This window comes from Dipteris shenzhenensis, chromosome 23, assembly GCF_047967505.1.
Source record: "Dipteris shenzhenensis isolate YYH24624 ecotype China chromosome 23, Dip_SZ_1.0, whole genome shotgun sequence".
NCBI classification, from domain to species: Eukaryota; Viridiplantae; Streptophyta; class Polypodiopsida; order Gleicheniales; family Dipteridaceae; genus Dipteris; species Dipteris shenzhenensis.
Genome location: NC_141618.1, coordinates 21,764,623 through 21,787,275, shown reverse-complemented (window position 1 = coordinate 21,787,275; position 22,653 = coordinate 21,764,623). Strand labels below are relative to the sequence as shown.

At 43.7% G+C, this 22,653-nt stretch overlaps 1 protein-coding gene across 1 annotated transcript in view; it reads right to left on the bottom strand.

The window, feature by feature from the left end:
* LOC147887113 (uncharacterized) overlaps window positions 1–8,527 on the bottom strand; it is a 58,048-nt gene extending 49,521 nt beyond the window's left edge. The window contains exon 1 of the mRNA XM_087394149.1: window positions 7,217–8,527. Coding sequence (XP_087250275.1) covers window positions 7,217–8,341 — 1,125 coding nt within the window. The 5' untranslated portion in view covers window positions 8,342–8,527. The remainder of the gene's footprint in view (window positions 1–7,216) is intronic.
* Window positions 8,528–22,653: the final 14,126 nt, after the last annotated feature.

Below are 22,653 nucleotides of genomic sequence, written 5' to 3'. Positions count from 1 at the left end.
TGCTGGATGATGAGCAGGCTGAAACGACCCCACCTGAGGGCCTACACACGCTAATTAGGCCAATCCAACCCCAGCCATCCTGGCTAAACCTAGGTCACTGACCAGATCTGCCAACCTGCTGCTGGGCTTCTTTTGCTGCCCATGTGGCAGCCAGATCACTACTTCACATGGCAGCCTCAAGGGCTGCCCACACAGCACCCTATGTGTTGCTCATGTGGCAGCCAATCCATGGCATAATTATGTGCCTACATGAGGCAGTCCATTATGAACTCCACACCATATCATGGGCTGCATGCAAGGCCATCATGGCTAACGCATTAAACCCCTGTTGTCCTCCTCATATGGGGCTCAGATGTGCAGCACTGACCCATAACCTCTTACAAACCCTCTCCATGACCTCATGTGAGCCTACACCACCCATCCAAAGATGCTCCATCTGCTCCCTTGGGAGGGCACTAAAGAACAAGTCAAAGGTGTCCGGTATTTACCTTGTTCTTGCATTACAATTGAAGCTCTCGCTGTCCTCTCCTTGTTTCAGCAAATTTGCTGGATGACAACCAACAGGTTCCACAACTATTTTGCACTAGTTGGTTTCCATTGGGTATTTCTACTCTAGTTCTAGCGACTGCCTAGCCTAACTTCCTGCTTTATTAGTCTTCACTAAGCTAGAGTCAGAACTGTCTTTGTTTCATGGGGTATGAGAGCCTATAAATCATGGGAAGTTGTGGTCATTTTCATTTGGAATTTGGAGCATGTCATCTTGAGTCTATGGCACACGTGTATACAAAATTCTATCGTGGGAAGTTAAATCCAATCACAAGATTCCACACATCAGCCTAAAATCTGGTAAAATTTCAAAGTTAATAATTTCTTACGTCATTGCATCTGGGGTGATCTCTTGCATCCAGAACACTAGTGATCACTGCAAAAGTCTGTTTCTGGAGCTGTTATTATCAAATTCTGACCAGATTTGATAGTGTGTCACTTAAGCATCTCCAATGGGTATACCAAGTTTCCTGTCGATTGGATCAGTTTGACCTAACTTCTATGCAAAAACCCCTTTCCGCTAGGCACTACTATCATTTCAACGTGATACTAGCAAATTTCTGAAAATTTTGGGGATTCCCATCATGATCTCTTCTCATGCTCTATTGAATCATCTTTCTGGATTGATGACTTTCAGAGCAGAAATCAGCAAAAAGGGAAAAATCTAAGAATTTTTCGAAATTAGGGTTTTGAGGGTAACTTCTCCATTTCCCACTTCAATGGTGAGCTTGACTTAATAAATATACTGAATTTCAGTCCTCTTTCAGAAAAGAGAGATCTCCGAAGATATAATGCCTAACAAGAAATCAAGAAAACAGTGCAAAACAGGAGATAATTGAAACAGATCCTATCACGGAGGGTGACTTAAATAATGAGGAGACTATCAGGGCTGGGGGAGTCGCCCTTTTAACTTTGGGATCAATGGTAGAGGAGCAGGCTGGAGGCTCTAATGAAAAGGGAGTGCCTGAGGGTAATAATTCTGTTATTATTGAGGCTATCAGTCAAGATCAGAACAAATCAGGTCAAGAGCAATCAATTAAGATTGTTTCAATCCTATGCTCAAAGTTTCTACGAGACTCTAGGGGAGGAAGTTATCCCACAGAGTGAGTCAAGTCCATCTCGCCGCGGAGCAACAGAAATGAATGGGATGATTTTAAAAGATAAATGTTTCAAACTTTCAGATCTCCTTTTGCCCTAGATCAATACATTCGCAGATGATATGACTGGACACAACAAGGAAGGCAGTTTTGAAATTCTCGCCTTTCAAGGATGCTCAAGTTTACTCATGGTCTATACTCTAGCCTTGCCTCAGATATTTCAGCCCAAAGGCCAAACACTCTCAAGCCGTGCCATTCAATCGGGTGAGCTGTATGCCTAAGTTTAAACTTGAAGGAGAAGAACATTGGTATGGGTCATTTTGCTACGAAGCCTTCAACCAAGGTCAACATTTCAGATGACATTTTTCCTTCAACCACCCCTTCTATACCTAAGTATCCTACTATATATGGTAGTAATTTGGGACATACCAAGACCTACAAGGCTTAGGATGCAAAGGCCTCTTCTAAAACAATGACAAGATAGATAAAAAAGAGAGCAACAATCTCAGGCTCTTGTTGAGGAGAGAAAAAAGAAAATTCGGTCTTTTCTTTGTGCCATGCAAGGCCAGGTCTGGAGAGATTGACGACGAGATTGGTTCTGATGCACTAGTTATTTGACCCACGTGGGAACCTAGACATGATTGATAAATATTTTTGTGATGACACAGATTCAGTGGGGAATTCTTTATAGATGATGATGAGTTATTCTGGAACACTCGATCAGTATACAGTGTTTCTCCAGAGGCTTTAATGGGCTCTAAATGTGCACAAACTCTTGGTTGTGTCAACAGCAAACCTGTCGATATATGGGTAGATAGTGGGAGCACTCACAATGTTATCAATCTAGATCTATTCAAGCAGTAACAGTAAATCCAACAACATTGGAGCATGGTCTTAGAGTTGAAGTGGCTGATGGTGAGAATTCCACCAGTAATCAATGTTGTCAACTCAAATACAGCTTTCAAAAGATTATAATCTTATTGGAGATTTGTTTGTCCTTGATATGGGACCCATTGACATTGCTTTGGGCTGTGAATGGTTGAAGCCTTTGAGTGAATTTTCAATGAATTTGGCCAGCATGAATATGAAGTTTTTACATTTTGGCAAGCAGAGGAGTTCAATTCCCTAAGATGACAGTAAATTCATCAAGAATATTGGCAAAAGACGTAAAGGGAGTTTGTGGATTTTATGCTGTTCAATTGGCCAAAACAAAGGATGGCAATGGACTTATGCTTATGGTTTTGCTGATCTTCCTAACACCTACTTCCCACGAGGAGTAAACAAGGCACCCTATAGGCTCTCAATGGCTGAAAGAGATGAGGTGGCAAGGCAAGTTAAGGAGCTCCTGAACATAGAATTTATCGCCTATAGTCAATCTCCTTTTGCATTACCAATCCTTTTGGTAGATGGTTCCAACAGGATGTGCAGACCTCAATAAAATTACTATAAAGAACAGATTTCCTGTACCTAGAATAGATGACTTTTGCATCAAGGATGAAAGCCTTCTGTCACCTGTGTCACCTACAAGCCTGTCCATCTAAAAATTTGAAAGAAGACCGCAAGAGGGTGCTAAGTTCTTTACAAAGATTGATCTAACATCTAGTTATCATCAAATCAGGATGAAGGAAGGGGATGAGCAAAAGAAAAACAGCCTTCACGACTGAACGAGGACTACACCAGTTCAAGGTGATGCCCGTTGGCCTCACAATTGCTCCAGCAACATTCCAAGCACTAATGGATAAGATCCTACAGCCCTACCTCTATAAATGTGGTCTAGTCGTCTTTGATGATATACTTATATACAGCAAATCCAAAGAGGAGCACCGTTGCATGTGAAACAGTTTTAAGAAGTATTAAGGACGCACCTACTCTTTGCCAAAGCAAGCAAATGCATGTGAGTCATCAGGTTATAGCTTGAATACAAAATTGTCGGTTCCAGAGTTACGTCCACCTCTCAGGTAGAAGCAATCTCGTTCTGTCCTCCTAGAAATCCAGCACTACCACCTAGGACACCAAGGCTCATCCCCAAGGCCCATATGAAAGCACTGGAAACGGAAGGGTTTTAAAACCCAATAAGTGTATATAAAAACCCTGTGGATGTATAGACCATCCCAATCTAGTGAGGCATGCTAGCAGGTGGAGGGTGATCCGGTAGTCTATGGACGTGGACAGTCCTACGGATCATGTAATAACTCCATATGATACGGATTCCACCCCATGCTCTAGCGCCAAACATCCTGTCATTGTAATATGACTGGCTGTACAATACAAAGAGCAGTTGTGGCTACCCTAGCCAAAGTTGCCACCACCATAGTAAGATAATGCAGTCTTATGGTGTTTTAAAAAACCAAGGATAGAGTGATATCATTGATACTGTAACTAACCAATGCATTGGATTCAAAGTAGATAAGCGGCTGCGTGTGTGAAGTTCTATAATGAGAACTCGCACAAAACACCCACGTGTAATCAATAAACGAGAGCACGAAATATGAAATAAATAAATCAGCTAAAAATTTAATGGTATGGAATAAATGTTCATCACTGTCCATGGAAAAAGTGAAGGCCTGTTACAGAAATTCCGTCATGATCTCCCACCGCCTTTTTGCCACATGCAGTGAGGATCAAGGTCCCAGTGGGCATCTTCCATCTTCAAGAGGCCGAGGTCCAAAAGGCCCGGGTCTAGCAGGAGTAAGGGGTTGCAAGGCTGCCAAAAGGCAGTAGGAGGCCAAGACCAACCCCAGGACATCCGCACACACACCACACCCTCCCCCTCCGTGACCTTCATCCAGCAAGCAGTAGCTCTGCAACGGGGTCCATTGGAGGCTGCAAGAGGTTTTCAAGAGGCAAAGACCAACCCCGGAACATCGGCACACCCACCACACCCTCCCCCATGACCTTCATCCAGCAAGCAGTAGCTCTACGACGGGGTCATTGGAGGCTGCAAGAGGTTTTCAAGCTAATGACAGGACTGCAGGGCTGAAGCACGAGCCCTCTGAAGCAGTCAATAGCTGTCAAGGGCAACAAGGCTGCCTAAGCCAGGGGGTGGGGGGAGAGAGAGAGAGAGAGAGAGAGAGAGAGAGAGAGAGAATACAACAGAAGGAACAACAGAGACATAAGGATACATGAGACAAAATTTGACTTCAAAGAAATATACCAAAAAATTCTACACTCACATAAGAAAGTGGGCTTTGAAGCATACTAAAATCCAAAATCCCAAACATGTAACAGCTACAATGCAGTAGAGAGCAGACTGACTTCATTACTTTTCTTGAATTATACATCTTTCATAGAAATAAAATAATTATACTGCAAAATAAGCACTCTTAGTCCTGAGACAAGAAACACATATGGTGAAGCGTTTCATCACTCCTGAAACATCGAGACATTTTGGGCCCTGAAACACATCAGTGAAATCTTGAAATGGCACACATATCACTGTTTTAAAATTTTATATGAACATTTCTCGAAAAACTTTACTTAATTGCTATATCAGTGCAGCGATTTTGTAGAGAACCTGAAACATTTCATTTGAAGCGCTTCAAACTGTTTCGCGGAAACATCTTATGCTGACTATGCAAGAGCCTATCACATTGAAAAGCGATCACACCATACTGGAGGCGATGTCATGCACTCTTATGATTTTCAAAAAAGCATATGCAAATTGCTGCCATTTATCATACACCTCAGTTCATTGAGTAATTGTAAGACGTAGGATATTGCAATAACTTCCAGTTGCCATGCAATTAAAAGCAGGAGGGTAATCTCTCCACCAAATGAGGTTGGATCTTTGTAAAAAAATATTTGGACTAAAAATTCATGTGTGAACTCACTAAGATGACTAAGTTTTGAAGAACGACCAGACAAGTCTCAAAACAATCATTTGTGGCATAGACTCAAATTCAGACATAAAAGATCGAAATCTGCTAAGAATACACCACAATTAGTGTCCATCAGAATACTAATTCTCGATCTGTCTTCAAAAGCATACTTGGGCTGTAAGCAATCAGTTCCACCTTTCAAAACAGGATAGTAAAGACAATTAATCATATGTTGGGCCGAAACAGCATTGGCAAGGCCCTTCACTTGTGGAAAGTAGATTCTACACAAGCACTCAGCATTTAATATGCCGCCATGGTCCTTAGGTAGGCCGTTAACAATTCAATCAGAAGATGTGAGACTGTTCTTCCCCTACTGGCCTAAGTGTGTGGTACCAAAGAGTTATATAATACATAATACAATGCATGTGCAAGAATGCAGTACAGTGGTCAACTAGAATGTGGCTGTGGTGAGCGTTGTTACCTCAAATCAAAGATTCCAGACTCTCTAAATTTGAATTATCTAGGAATCTTTGACGTCATATGTAACTTGTGAATGGGAGAGCCGCACTATGATGGGAGAATTAATAGAGAATTTAGAAGCGGTTTCAAAGGAGATCAGCTAAGTTTTGAATCCTGGCAAAGGATTTTTACTGCTCTAGGAATGTGACAATGAGGTCTCCCATGATGGAAGAGTCTTGTGACATTGTGTTTAAAGCCCTCATCGCACAAAATACAAACAATATATCACTATCCACAATTTGCACACGTATCTGAGCTGTTAATATTAAGAATAAAATGATTGAGTTGACAACTTAAGTTTTAACTTCACGGAATATGCATTCTGCTGCAACTCTGACCACCTAACTGAAAGCCACTCAGGACAAGCTGCATTTTCAGAAAACGCTAGGTGCAGAAATGAACCTCAAGGCCAGCAGTCCTGAGTCAGGCAAAACAATTGAATTTTCGTTTAGCTGTACTGCTGTAATAAGAAACAATGTAACTTCACATGGGCATAAACAGAGCCTCCATACAAATTCGCAAAATGTGGATGGCTGACCCAGTAGATCACCCACCATAAAACTGTGAAATATTGGCAGTTAACTTACTACGATTTTAAGATCAAGTCACATGTCTCATGTCTGCAGAAGCAAAAAGATGGTAGAAAAAATGAACAGTGTCTCAGACCTTCTGCACATAGTGAAGATAAAGGTACAAGGTCAGGGATATAAGTCGATACAGCTCAATCAAAAATGATTCATATTAGAAGCTATCCTATAATCAAGCAATGTCCCTTTTAGTGATTGGCCAGCTTCATGAGTCACTAGCCCAGCAAAATTAACCAGAACGAGCAGAAGCTTTACCATATCAAAAAACCGCTTATTAGGATATTTTGTGTTTCCATAAACTAATGCCGTTACTCTTGTGATTACCAGTGTTAGCCCAGCTGTCTGTGTCCAATGATAAGCGAGATGCAAAGCCTTATCACAATGGCTTTGTTGTCTACAAATTTGAAGGTATAAACAAAACACTGCACACGCTAGGAACACAAAATCATTGTAAATCATGTTCTTCCCACGTTGGCCTAGCCTCTAATCTCTTTTGTTACAGATAGCTGAGACCAGTGGAAACATGTGCAGGCCTACAAGCGCCTGAAAAAAGGCTTCGGTCAAGCATTTGCATCCTAAGGTTGTCTTCCAATAGTCTATAAACTAGCTTTACGATTGCTCGGAGTCCATGGTAAAGAAGAGGATTTACTCGATAACTGCTGTGATAAGCATGGCCGGCATAACCGATGCGTGAAGCTCCTTGATGCAGCCCAGCTCCCTTTGCATTCAGTCCCCTTTCATCTCCTGCCCCTGTTTGCTTTTCTCCTCCAACAGGGACCAATTTGTCCGCTGCCAGACCTTGAGCCCCTTCAACTGGCATCGATGCTTCCTCACCCCATTCTCGATCGTCCACAGCTTCAGCACCTGCCAGTACAACGAAATCCTCTCCATCTTCATCTTCGCTGTCTTGCTCAGTAGCTACTGCTACTCCCCTTTCAAAGAACGGATTACCATCGTTGAGGACAATTCGCAAGTCATCTTCGCTGTCACTGTCCGCATCTTCTCCTCCTCCAAAGTTTACCACCCCGCCTGCTGTCATGTCGTGCCCCACAGCATCTCTCCCATCCCCTTGCAGCTCGTCTTCAGCATCAAATTGAGCTGCGTTCGAGGTGGTGGAAAGCCCAGGGATGGCACTCGCGTGATTCGTAATGTCTTCAGCGCCCAGATTTCTTTCCAAAATCCGTGGAGACCTGCAAGTGCTCGTATCAAGCGGTTCCTTCGAGCTCTGAATCGGTGGAGCTTTTACATCCCCCAATTCGAGCGAAGAAGCTCCGTTTGCAACCACCGCTTCCGGCCCTTGGGACTCAACAGACCCTTCAACGATCTGCGCAGCAGCTCCAACGACTCCGCGATCAACCTGGACATGAAAACAATTGCGCCGTCCGTTCTGCGTTGCCCCGAGCAAGTTCTTTTCGATAACAGAGCTCTTCAATTGGTCTTCCTCCCCCTGCGCTGCCAATTGTACCTCCTCCTGCTCCGAGTCTTCATCCTCCACAAAAGGCTTCCAAGCGAGCTCCTTCTGCAAATGCACGGTGACACCCTGGCCCTCTTCCTCCTCATCATCATCATCATCGGCCTCCTCACAAAAGCTATGCCGGGAGGCAATTCCCGGCAGGCCACTACGGTGGAGTAAGACGAGGGAGGCGAGGTGTGCAGGCTCCTCATCGTCGTCCTCAAAAAATCCAGGGCGGGAGGAAGGCAAGGAGCAAAGGGGGGGGGGAGGAGGGGGGTGCAAGTCGGAGTAAAGGTCTCCGAACTCATCGTCCTCGGTCATGGTGGAGGAAGGAGCTACATTCGAGGAGGGGAGGGGAGGCAATTCAGAGGGGAGAAGGCGATGGCGATGGCGAGGTGCAGGGGGAAGCCATGGAAGCTCCAAGGGAAGAGCAAAAGCGGTGAAGAAGAAGAAGAAGAAGAGGGGAGGTAGCCATAGCCTTTCAAGAGCAACACACACTCACTTAAAATTCGCACACCCCCCCCCCTTCATGTTGGTTTTAGTTTGCTTGTGTTTGTGTTTGTGTTTGTGTTTGTGTGTGTTTTTTTGGCCTAAGTTAGCTCATTAGGGCGAGTATCTCCACAGCCTCTCTTAGGCCTCCTTCACACTACACTCCCACCCATTCCATCCTCGCACACCTCCATTCGTCGGCGTAAGATTAGTGTCTTAGAGTGTTTCACACCCATCTTGGCACAAGTCTCATATAGGAACATTCTTGTCCGTTTGCAAATATATCATTCCTCTGGACAGCCAATTTACAAAGCTCGTCGAGGCTATAACACCGAATGCAGTGCAAACGCCTGACACAAGCGATGGAATTATCCAATCGATGTCTAAGACAAATTGTTGCATCCAATGATTCCAAACAATGCAGGCTTTTCACTTTGGATGTGTTTGAAAGCACATGACGCCCAAACAGGGAATTTGATTGCATGCATGTGAAACGAGCTTTACTGTCAATTACACTATACCTCACTAGCGGATGCCATCGGTAGCCCAATCGTAAAGCACCTACCTTCTAGGGCAGCTACCCATATTTGAGTCTACTTACCCCAGAGCGGGTGACCCTCGATAGGAGGAAAAAAAAGGATGGGTGAGTTTTTTTTAAATACACTTCACCGCACCAATTTTGGTTTCCATGGGGTACATTAAAAGGGGCTCCCCATGCCTACCAATGTGGCTATCCTACCCCTACTTCAAATGGGAGTGACAGCCAAAATGCCTTTTCAGAGGATGGCTGTGTTGTTTTGGTGATGTTCAGATAGGGGCAGATGGACATTGTAGGCATGTGACTCACTCGGCCACCACTACGATGAACAAGAAGCAGTAGCAGGGCAAGAGGAGGAGGAGGTCATGGCGTTTGAAGAGCAATTGCTTCTTTTGTGTGTGTTGATTTGAGTATATATGTTTGTGTGTTTGGCCTAAGTTAGCTCATTGGGGTGAGTATGTAATTTGTCTTAGACCGGGTTCACACCAACCGATTGCCAAGAGGCTTTGCTAGTGGGAGAAGAAGAAGAAGAAGAAGAAGAAGAAGAAGCAAGGGAGGAGGAGAAAATCACCATGGCCTTTGAAGCAAACACTACAAATTTGGGCATTGCTTCTTTTGTGGGGGTTGGCTTGAGTGTGTACGTTTGTGTGTTTGGTTGGCCTAAGTTAACTCGTTAGGGCAAGTATGCAACCTTGGATGAAGTCCCATCCCACTAGAAAAGTTGAAATGTGATGATTTGGGTTGAAGTTTTAAGGTCTTGGGAATGACAAACAGTCCATCTTTTGAAGAAAACCTTCCATTTTGGTCCAAACTTGCTTGTTTTTGGCTATTTTTATTCCTTTTTGTTGCTTCTTGTTGTTTAGTAGGTAGGTTAGCTAGAAAACTAGTCCTCACACACTCCAAACACTGCACAGAGGCCCAAGTAACTTAGAGAATCCTAAAAATTCCGTCAGCCAGAGAGTTTCCAGAGAGAAGCGTCGGGTTAGCCTAATGCAACACACACGTCAGGATAGTAATCCAACACACAGCGAGTTAATTTTTATCGGGATAGTGTTGACTCTGTCGGGTTAGTGTTGACCACATGGGGATAGCATTGACTTCGTGGGGTTAGCCTTCTCACACTCTAACATCATTTGACACTGATTAATAGCCTGACATCTGACCAAATTTTTGACAACTAGCATAATTAATGACCAAATCTTGTCCAAAATAGGAACCCCATGCACATCTTGATACTAATCCAGTGAGACACATAACCTTAATAACCCTGAGTTAACATTCCAGCAAACATCGAGTTAACATCCCAACGCATGTCGGGTTAACATCCCAGTGCACACTGGGTTAACATCCCAGTGCATACTAGGTTAACATCCCAATGCATGGCCAGGTAACATCCCAACCCACGTCGAGTTAACAACCCAGTGCATGCCAAGATACTAAGTCAGCGCATACACTAGGTTAATAGGTTGTCTGGTAGAGAAAGACTGAGAACTCCATAGGCAGAACCACCTAGAGAGCACCTACCCTGAGCTACCTACATGCTATTGAGATTTGGAAAAATCCTAGGAGCTAAGCCAGAAGCAAACGACAGTGCCCCCAACAATTTGATATTGAGTCAAGGGACCACTCTAGTGTCAATCTCACTCTCGAGCTCATACTTTGTACACATCCCCTTACAAGGTGATAGTTCAATTTCGGAAGCCTCAATGAGCTTCGATGCTGAAATGGGAGAGAACGCAAATCCTAGAGCCACTATGGCTCCTAACTCACTTTGATTAAGCCCCAATCCCCCACACTCTCGACCACAGCCTCACGAGATTGAGGGAGCCATTCTCTAATTTTATGGGGCAATTCGGCTTGTCTGACCTAACTTAGTCAACCCCTTCGCCAAGCAAACCCAAATATCAAAAGAGCAACAAGATCCTTTTCCAACTTCTACATCGGATAATGTTGAAAGTAACCCCATGGCCACCTCGCCCATGGATCCTACAAGTCTTCATGTTCAATTCTATGAGGGCGAATCATCCTTTACCAGAACCTCTAAACCCTGGGTACCAGGTTTTGGCCACCGAGTCTTGAAGGATAGGGAAATGAGCAGATGGGCTTTGGGGAAAATACCCTCCCACACATGATGGCCCCTCATCCCAATCTGTACTCAACTTGGTAGGAGCCCCAGAAGACACTTCTTTCCCTACAGTTGCACCATGGCGACCAATGCAATGCCTATGCCTATACTGGTGCGAACAGTACACCTGAGCTCGCCACACTTGCCAGATGTTGGTTCTATTAGGCCAAGACTAGCAAACACAATACCCACTCAGCCTTCAACTGTCTATAATCCACCCCAAGGGCCACCTAATTACGGTACTGCGTCTGTCCCCCCCTCTGCCTACACCACAGATGGTATTGACATCTGAGGCTACGAGGATCCTAGTGCAAGCACTGGGAAAGGGGGCTGCACCACAAGTTGTTATGGGGAGAGATACTAATGCTTCAAGAATCCCTCCCATCACCATATCCAAGCTTACAACTAAATCCATAGGACAGGGAGATCCAGTGTCCCATGTCGAGAGGTTTGAGCGGGTTTGCAAGACTTGTGGGGACATAGGTGACTTGGACAAAGTTAATGCATTCGGGCTAAGCCTACATGGTAAGATAGGCCAATGGTATAGGGCTCTAAGCACAGAAGAGAAAATTAACTGGGAGACGCTTAGAAAAGCATTCATAGTGTGATTCGCCCCCACTAGTCCCAGATGGTGGTCCCGAATGGAGCCCTATCAACAAGTTGTACGAGGTCAAGCAGAAGGAGCATGAGATACTATGGGAATGTATCGCAAGGATTAAACACCTAAATTCCCATTGCAAGCCTCATGAGAGGATGAGCGATAAATGCTTATTACCATGCTTCCTCATTGGGTTAAGGGATGCAAAGCTGCATGATCATTTGTGTACCCTGAATCCCACATTATTCGAGTTGTGCAGCAAGATCGTTGTACTTTTGGATGATAATTTGAAGGATAAGGATCAACCGGAAAGTTCCCTATAGCTTCCTCGAGGTGTCCCATACCGGCAAGACTATTAACACAGGAGAGGCTAAGGAGATAGCTCCAATTCATAAGGGATAAACATAGATGATGTGGCCACCGACCTCTTGAATCAAGTGGCCCTGTTACTCAAGGTGGGATTAGCAAGAGAAGGCTCTAGCAATCCTCACCTCTTCCCTAGGAGAGACAACGCGTGGTGCGGGCTGCAATCACCCTACGAATGATTGCTCATGCCTTAGAGCTAGGCCGGCACTCTGTTGTGCCCACTGTGCCAAATGAGAAATCATGAAACCTCCCAATGCTATTATCCAAAGGTCAATCCCCAGCTGATGTATCAGTAAAGGCAACCTCTGACCTTACTCGCCCCACCTAACCAGTTCAACGAGGGTCAACTAGCAATACAAGAGCCCCTCCTGCCAACAACCAAGGGCAATTTAGGGCTCAAAACCTCCCATTACCACCACCTCTCGTAGGCCCACTTCCTTGTATCACTCCCATGAGCCAAGTGATTATTGAGGAACCTCCAAGCGAGTGGGAGGAACTCGGTTATGCCCCAATGGTAAGTGACTCTAGCCCATACGAAGGTTCCTTATACTGACTTGACCAAATAAGTCACTACATTTTGCAAGATGAACAGTACTTTCTAGTGTAGCAAACGGCCCCCATTCTCAACAGGCTAGGGACATGAACACCTTGATGCGAAGGCCGGCCATACAATGTTACACATGCCAAGGCCCACATCGGGCCATTGAGTGTCCCTATAATAATCAAGCCAACTAGCCAATCTCTTGCTCTAAGTGCCAGTACCTCTCTTCCTAAGGGATTGCCCCTATAAGAAGGACCAACTCTTACCCCTAGCAACTGCTTCCAACACGAATGCCCCTTATGCACAGGTTGTTGGTTGGATCACCTCTTCAAGGACTACCCAATGAGGCGAGCCCCAAAAATGACCCTAGATCCTAAGGCCAGCATTAACCTTTCGAGTATCGAGAGGAGCCAAGTCTCTTCGGTATCGTTGAATGTGATCATAGGACACAAGCTAGGGCCATGAGCAAGGAACTTAGAAAATAGGCTCAGAGAGATAAAGGAGTTCCAAACTGGTCTCAAGACAAGAGCCATTTGGGATCCATTAAAATAGGGAAGGGATTGGATAAGGTTATCATCTAGAGTAGGTCCGATGAGGACATCTTCACCGTATCCACTTCCACCTCCTCTGAAGGCACCCAATCGGTCGTGCCAACCCTTAGTCTACAAAAAAAGGGTAATGTAAGAGGGGTACAATCACATAGGTAGAACTTAGACTCGGTGGGGTGCAAAACCCCAACCCAACAATTGAGAAGCAACTGTTGGAATGTGACCCTCATGGGGAGGCTTATGTGTCTCTAAGGAGTTAGGATGGTGATAAAATATGAGATATGATTAGTCCGTGCATAGAAATGGTTGGTTTTTGACGGCCTTTGATTGGTAGACAGGGTGGCAACGCATGGTAGCTACATGTCATTGTGGTTCTTCCATGGCAATCTGGAAAGATTTGCCTTGAGACTAGGCGGTCCAACGCGATTTTATATACCAACTTTGATCTATGAGCTCCTTCTTCTTGTCCCAAGTCTCTGATGAGAGTCGCATTCGGGGTCTTCTCATTCTTCTCGTGCTATGTAGTGTCCAAGCAGCCGACCTACTATAGTAGGGTCCTTAGAAACTTTACCAGTCTGAGTCATCTCTATTGTAAGCCAACAAACTTGGCCGGGTTGAGGCATAAAGTCCGAGATGTTATTGTGGAGATGTCCCTTTGAAGTTTCTAATACATATCGGTTTTCTGAGTCTTTGTATTTCATATCCTTGTACCATCATATCATTGAGTGAATTAGGCGTTGGATAGTCGTGGGAATTCTGCATAAGTTTGATATTTCACGTAAGACTATCTTGAGCTCTATTGGATGCACTATTAAACCAACAGCAACGCCTCACAAAGGCACAACATTTCGTCTGTGATTGCTAAGAAAAATTTGAGGAGAGGCTCAGGATCGCCAAGGGGATGGATACCATACACCCAAGCTACCAAGCCCAAAACAGAGCTCCTAAGGCCACCCCTACACTAGACAAAGTGGTTGAGGAAGGCTCAAAAGGCACTTTGGTGGGACCTTTGCTCTTAAGGCGGCACAAGATGTTCAAAGAGGACCCTAAGTGGAACCAGGTTGCAGAAGAGGATCCTATGTTCTTTTATGGTTTCAAAGAGTTGCAATCAAGTCTGAGAACCAATCACCCAACCTCAAGAAGTGGCAGGGCTAGCTGCATTCCTGTCCACAGAGGTTAAAATGCCTATCGTAGCCGTACTAAGAGGGAACCCAAATCTTTGGAGAGACCTCTCTAACTAGATGAATGGTTTGATGGTCACACCTTGGGAAGTGACCACTGAGGTAATGGAAGTCCCCATGAAAGAATCAAAACTATTAAAGATTTCGATTAACAAGTTGGGCCAATATTTCAAGAGTGATGATACCAATGCGGTGCTCCCAATTACCATTGTTTGTGTGTTCATTCCCAATGCGATGATATTAGCCATGTAGGCTGCCACATGTCCTAGGTGACTCTGAGTGCGCGGGGTCCCAATCCCCCGCCTCCTAGCCAAGTCATGCCTCCTCTCCCCCCAAAAGGTCCCAAGAGGGATAGGATAGGAGGGTCTCAATAGGCCTTTTATATTCAAGGTTTTCCAAAGTCCCCATATGCTTATGGGATTAATCTAGTTAAATACACGTGTCACTGCTGTGAGCTACCCCGTGGATAAACACCTTCCACACAAGCAATGGGTGAAGGCCACTACCTCCAACAATGATCCCCTCAAGTACCTAAGACTAGGGTTCAAAAGATGCCATCTCTACCAGATCTCCCTCAATCCCTTGAAATGTCAATTTTGGGTTAAGCATGGGGTCATCCTTGGACATGTGTCTAAAAAGGGAATCTCCAAAAATTATAATAAAATCAAACTTATCCTGGAATTACCCCCACCTACCAATGTAAAGGGTGTACAAAGGTTCAATGGGCACCTGGGCTACTACCACATTCATTTATAATAACTATGCCAAGTTTGCCCACCCCCTGTAAAAATTATTGGTCATCTTCTATTAGACAGAGTGCCAAATCTCCTATGAAGCCCTCAAACTTGTCCCAACCTCAACCCGATTTTGCAAGCACCTAACTGGGACCTGATCTTTCATGTCCATATTGATGCTGCAAAGTTTGCAATAGGGTGCATGTTGGCACAACTACACAAGTTCGATTTGGATTACTCAATATACTTTGCAAGCCGCCAACTGAACGACACAGAAACGAATTATACCACAACTAAGTGGGAAGGACTTGCCATGGTGTATGCCATAAAAAAGTTAGGGCATTACTTGTTGGCAAAAAAGTTTGTCTTCTTTATAGATCACCAGGCTCTCCTTTACTTGGTCAAAACACCATGTATGAGAGGATGCATCACATGGAGGGCCCTCCTTTACTTGGTCAATACACCATGTATGAGAGGATGCTCATCCTTTTAGACTTTGACTTCACCATCACTGTAAGAAGGAAGGGATATACACAATTTATGGGATGATCACATAATAGCTAGCCAGCTCTATCGCATGGGCAAGGATGGCATAATGCACCGTTGCATCTGTGATGATGAATTTGTGGAGGTATTGGACGAAGCCCATTTGAGAATCGCAGGTGGTTATTTTTTTGGAGAGATTATAGCTTGTAAGGTGTTGCAAGCAGGATTATGGTAGCCAACTCTTTTTGCGAATGCGGCTGAATTTATTAAACATTGTGACCCCTACCACCAAGACTCCATCCAACACAATCAAGGCCATATGCTCCTAACCATGTGTCCTTACAGACTAGCCCTTTGAAAAGTGGGGTATTGATTTCTTATGAGCAATTAGTATGGTAGCTCAATTGACTCAAGCCTGATATATTATTGTGGCCACATATTATTTTACAAAGTGGGTAGAGGCCAAGGCCACTGGGAAGGCGGATGTGAGGATGACTGCTAAGTTCCGGTATGAGAACGTGATATCACGCTTTGGCCTTCCACTAGAAATTGTGGGTGATCAAGGAACACATTTTATCAGTGATACAATCCACATTCTAATGAGCGAGTTCCTCATCATTCATAAGAAGTCCACACCCTATTACCCTAGAGCAAATGGCCATGCAGAGAGCTCAAACAAGACCTTGTGCCACACCATGACGTGCATGGTAGAGGCCAATTGTAATGACTTGGAACATAAACTCACTGTGGTGCTCCGGGCCTACCGATGGCATATAAGGTCGTCAACTGCACATCCTTTAGCCTAGCATTTGTGGTTGAAGTGGTCATGTCTATGGAAGTCATCATTCCAAGCCTTAGAGCTGCAATTAGGGATAGATTATCCAAAGATGCGATTCCAGAAAGGCTAATCGAGCTTGAAAATCTTGATGAGACAAGGTTGAGAGCAGCCTATGGCATAAAGGTAAAAAAGCTACGCCACAAAAGGTGATTTAATTGCAACCTCTAGAACAACGACCTAAAAGATGGAGACCTCGCACTATTATATAGCGTAAGGAACATGAAGAGTAAATTTAAATATCGAGGAATGGGTCTATATTGGGTTGTGGAAATCACACCATAGGGGTGTTGAGAGTTCACGCTCAACATCATGTGATCATATGTGCATAGCACCATCACGTGATCATATATGCATAGCACTAACCTTATAGAGTGCTATAAAGGAAAGGGTTAGATCCCCTAACCCTAACCCTAAAAGGGTTTGTATATATTCTATTTTTTCAACTAAATCTAGTGTACAATTAGTCATTTGTGGTGTGCTCTCTAGATGTGCCCTCTCTCCTCATCTCCACTCTTCTCCTCTCCCCTCTTCATATTTTGTCAAGGAGTCATGTAGAATCATGACCCTTGATGGCCTTGAAATGGATGGATACATCAATGGCAACAAGCTTAAATGCTACTATGGTCCCCTAACCTTCCAAACGCTGCATGCCATCCATTGGGAAAGGTAAGTCAAGAAGGAAGTTGCTCGTGTGAATTGACAAGCGATAGAGGAATCTAGGGCTTGGCAGGCTAAAGCAAGAAAATTAGGGCTAATAACAATTGGCAAGCGTCTATGGAAGGGTTAAACCCCATGGAGGATCTCACTATTGCCCCTACTAGGGTACAAGAGGATTTTTAACTTTGCAGGGAAATTATTTGTTTAGCAAAAGCCTTTGTTGAATCCATAACCTCATATCCTACGAGATGTGCACCCAACTCCTGATGTTCAAGGTAACCTTAGAACCCATGCCTATCATGGTACACGCAGTGAATGGAAATATCTCGGCCGCAATAGGCTATGTGGAGTTACCCATATTGGCAAAGCGTGGTTAGCAAATGTTATGTTATGCGTGCAGGTGCTATGGACGAATAGGTCATTCTTGGCAGGACTTGGTGCTAGGTCATCAATTGCCAAATTGACTGGTGAGAACACACAATGACATTGACAAATGATGGACACACCTTGGTCATATGGATCTACTCTGGGATCTCAAGCCCATTAGCAACTTGTAAGTCTAGCAATACACCAGAGGCAAGCACTCCATTAAATACAACCAAGGCTTCCTCGTCCACGTTCATTGTTATCAAGACAGTATCCGCATCCTTCAGTGCAAATACCATCATGACATTAAGAGGGCAACTAAAGGGCCCACCCATGACCGTACCTTCCACATCGATAGCCCATCCCTTTGTCCCACCCACTAAGAAAAAAGAAGCTCACAGGATCCCAAAAGGAGTGCCTCCCATCTATACTATGAAAATCAGTCTTAATGTGCAGCTTTGCATCCCCCCTTACTCCCCATGCCAATTCTATTGCAAGCTGTGGGTCTGATGAAATATCGGGCAAGGAGACGCACGTCAACAAGAAAAAAGGAAGAATCCAGCCTAGATGGATTCCTAAGTAGCTGCTCCAAGCTAAAGGTTACTGTGAGGGTAATAAGTATATCTGGTGCCTAAGACCCCCACCTGCACCACCCCACTCACCCTTGGAGCACCCATTAGGACCACCCAACGGTAAGGCAACAGTAGTCCACAAGAACCTGTCCCTAACATGGGGATAGAAATATAAGAACCTACTACTAACTCCTCCAAGAATACTCATGCTAGGACAAGAATGCAAATGACTCCACTCTACCCATGAGTCCTTATGTTATAGGTAAGACCACCACCCACAACATCATCTGTAACACAAGAACTTGCTCCTAAAGATGGGGCAACCAAACAAGAACTTGCTACTACAACAAAGGGAACTGAAGTCCAAGCCCCTGAGGTGCCCTGATGGGCACCTAAGAGGAAGTCACTAAGTATGATCTCTGCTTCTATACCCTCATCGACGATTGTCACAGTGGTTACACAAGAACCTACTCCTAAAAAGCGAGCATCACCACAAGAATCCACCATCGCCTCCATGGGAAGGTTACCAACAACAAGCTCCAACATCTCCACAAGTGCCACAGAATCTTGGACACTACCTCAGGTTTATCAAGACCTTCAGGCCATACTACTTCCAATAGATGCTAGAGCCTAGTCAATGCAACTTGACACAGAGGAGTTGAGGACATCATCTATTTGTAACTCAAAGGTACAGTTCTCTGACCTCTTCACCAATGCACTCAGTAGATATGTAGCATGGAGAGATGCCAGATATGCTAAGTCCTTGCAAGATTGAGTCCACTCGTAGTCCTCGTTCTAGGTGATAATGGGCAGTCCCCAATGTAGGTGAAAATAGGAGTCTCCCTCACAGAGAGTCACTAGCTAGGTGAACAAGGCACCACCGGCATCCCCAATAGTTTGCACTCATGAAGCACTTAGGTGAATATGCCTCACACCCCATCAATTAGTTCCACCACAGTCAGTCGACCGTTAGGGAATTCCCATGAATCTAATTGCCCCCTCTCAAGGTACTTGCAAAATTTTTTGATTAATTCTTTATCTAGATTTCTTTTTTAAAATTTGAAGAGAGAGAGAAAGAAAGAGAGAGAGGAACCAGAGAGAGAGAGAAAGTTTAGAGAGAACGAGAGAAGCCTTGGAGCAGGAGGAAGAGAGAAGTGGAGAGGGATGACAGGGAGGAACCCTCACATAGCTCTGGATAATGTCAAGAAATGTCCAAAAATTTAGAAAGAACTTCAGAATGGCCTCCGAAAAAAATACACCGGGTTAGCTGTAACCCCACACATTGGCTAGATTACCAAAGTAGCACATGCCAAAATGTCCACCGAGAGAGCATCACAGTGCAAGGTGGCATACTAGCATCGTGGAAGGCATCATACTAGTGCAGTGCAAGGCATCATACTAGCACAACACATGCGAGGTTACCAAGGCAAGGGGACGAGCATTTTTCGAGCGAAATCTTCTGAGCATCCGAGTGAAGGAACTATGCAAAAATATGGCAAAAATGGATCAAAAGAAAACATAGTTTCACTTAGAAATATGCAAAGTATTATAGCAATGCCTGTTTTATACACAAATCTTTATGTGAATCTTTAAGAATGGTGAGAACATAATGGGATGGCTTTTGAATAAACCCACATGTAGAGTAGACTTCTCTATGAAAATTCCCTTATGATCCTTCTTACAACTTTTACTTAATAGGGGGTGACATTGAAAAACCTCTATCAACCTATCTTCATGACAGGGTTTCTTTAAAGAAAACTCATTGAAGCAAGCCATCCAGGTAGTTTCCCCAGCAAAACCCCTTTGAAGTAGGTCTTCTAAGGTCGTTTCGCAAGCGAAACTACCTTGGATAGCACTTTTAAAAGTGACATAGCCTTCACATCCAATGTCCAAATATAGTCATTCAGCCACTCAAATTGATCGGAACACCCCATTTGAGCACATCTATGGGGTTATATTTTGCAAAATCTTGCATATATAGTATTAAATATTACATGTATTTTATGAGAGTGATATATAAGTCCAAGTTAATACTTATTTATAGTAATTAAAACTTCTTTAGAAACATGTCCATAAATATCTTGTTATTTATGCTATAAAAACACTAGAAAGATATTGCCATATGATATAAATGTGTTAATAAGTAATTATATATTTATAGTAGTATAGTTCAGCTTTTCAGTTTTGACAGTTTTGGACAAGTTTTTGAAGAAGATGCTACATAAAATGCTACTCTAGCATTTCTGGTTTTTTGAAGCTTTCAATAACTTCAGTACAAGTGTGGATTCAGTTTTGTTTTGACTTGCTAGACCTGGTTTTGATTGGAAAGTGTTTATTTCATCCACTTCTATGAAGCATATAAGAAGAAGCATCATTGTTTGAAATCTAGTCACTACTATTTGCTACATCAAGTGCTCATACTTTGAAAGTCTTTCAGTTATCTTTGCCTTGTAAGAGAGATAGACACTGCCCAATATCTGGGTTAGACCCTCTCATGGCTACCATATTTAATCTTGAGAAGTTCAATGGAAAGGGCTTCCATACATGGCAAATGAAGGTAAAATTTGCATTGATGCGGGAGAACTTATGGGGACTTGTCAAACCTACTCCTACCGCTTCTTCTACGGCCTCCAATGTTGGACAATCTTCAACTCCGACATGACCGGCAAGGATCCAGCAAGAGAAGAAAAAGCATATGGTATAATTGCTTTAGCTTTGGGTGATGATTACATACATCATATATCTGACTTGGAGTCTCCTTCGGAAGCTTGGCAGAAGCTAGACTTGATCTTTGGTGCAAGCTCTCACATATCTAAACTATCACTTAAAATCTCTTTCTTTGAATTAAAGATGGCAAGTGATACTACTTTAGCTGCTCCTGTCAACTATATGCGGAGTCTTATGACTCAATTAGCTTCTATCAACTCTCCTATCACCCCTGATGATGCTATGGCAGTGTTACTTAAGAGTATGCCTGAAAGTTTTGATCACATTGTTAGCACTTTGAAGAATCTTCCCAATCCTAACCTTGAAGGCATTATCTCAGCTCTCCAAGAAGAAGAAAGGCATATGGAGCTAAGGAAAGGCAATGACACTGCTTACGCTGTAAAAGTCAAGAAGGGCAAGTATACTCCTTGCAATCACTGTGGAAAGACAAATCACCTTTCAAAGGACTGCTTCAAAGTTAATCCATGCAAGCACTGTGGCAAGAACAACCATCATGAGAAGTTTTGCAGAGCCAAAGCAAAGACAGAAAATGCAAATCTACTTACAGTTAATGAGCCTCCACAAGATGAGGCATCCTTTGAAGATTATGCATTTTAAACACATCTCTATGTATGCTCCAGATCTCTCTTTTATGTCAAGGTACTCAGCCTGGATAGTCCTCCAAAATGAATGAAAATAAACTATTGTGTTTTGTGTGTTTTGTAAACACCTCTGGTCACCTTATGATGTAGGCCATGTGTATGTTTTGTTCCATGGTACCTCCTGCAGACATTGTGTGCATGCACATGCAGGGGAGATAACCATTGGAAGGTCTTTTCTATATCCCTTTTTGTTTACCTTACACCCAAGGGAACCTTGCTAGCATGAGAACCTAGCCATAGATTTATCCTTGACCACCATGAGATGGCATGAGAAACTATGAGACTAGATGTATCCTTGACATAGCCTGAGGCATTTCCTTGAGGGGGGGTTTGTTGGGATATCTCAAGGTGTATGCCTCAGGCACACCTTATGTTTCTATGTGTGAGTGCTAGAGGCACAATTAGGTGCCCACAAGCACAGTTAGGTGGTGGAGAGCCACATAGGATGATTGAGAGAATCTAGGAGCAGATTGAGGAGATGATTGTGGAGCTCTGAGGTCATCAGTGATGTCAGTGAGCTTGTATGAGGTGCCTACTTAAGGACCTCACTTTTCTTCATTCTATAAGCAAGTATTCTGATTTTGTGTCCACTCTACTCTTTCCTTTCAGTATTCCAACAATGTTAAGACGTATAGAAAGTGTATGTGCACATCATAAATCTTGAAGTTCAGCTGCGGCATCATAATTGGGCCCCCATATATGATGGGCCCCCATAACTTGTTGTAGTCAAGAACACGATTGCATACTACAGTAAACCAAACCTCCACAACCTCCTCCTCGCAACACGAGGTAATGTTCCATGCAATAGGGACATCGTTGCGGTGCTCATCAAATACGAACAAGTATTAAGAAAATTACAAATGAAGGGAAAATGTTAGAATATTGTGTGCAAATAGAGTCCATGTCATGATATTGTGTGTAGAGCTATGTAGTAATCACCTTGTATTTGTTTGTCCGGAAGGTCGAGTCCATGGCTATGAGGCTATTTTACCCTATTTTGTTTATCTTCTCCAAGAGGTTTGAATATCCAAGATGAAGGGCACTTGCCTTCCATCATCTTGTTCTTGATAGATGAATGTGGAATGCTTATTTTGGACTACCCACATGCACACATTGAGTGCATCATCATCATGTAGTTGAAAACTTTGGGAGTCAATCTTGTGTTCAATATTAATGGCATCTTGTAGTGTCAAAAAATCATCTCTTCCTAGTATAGCATGTGGCTA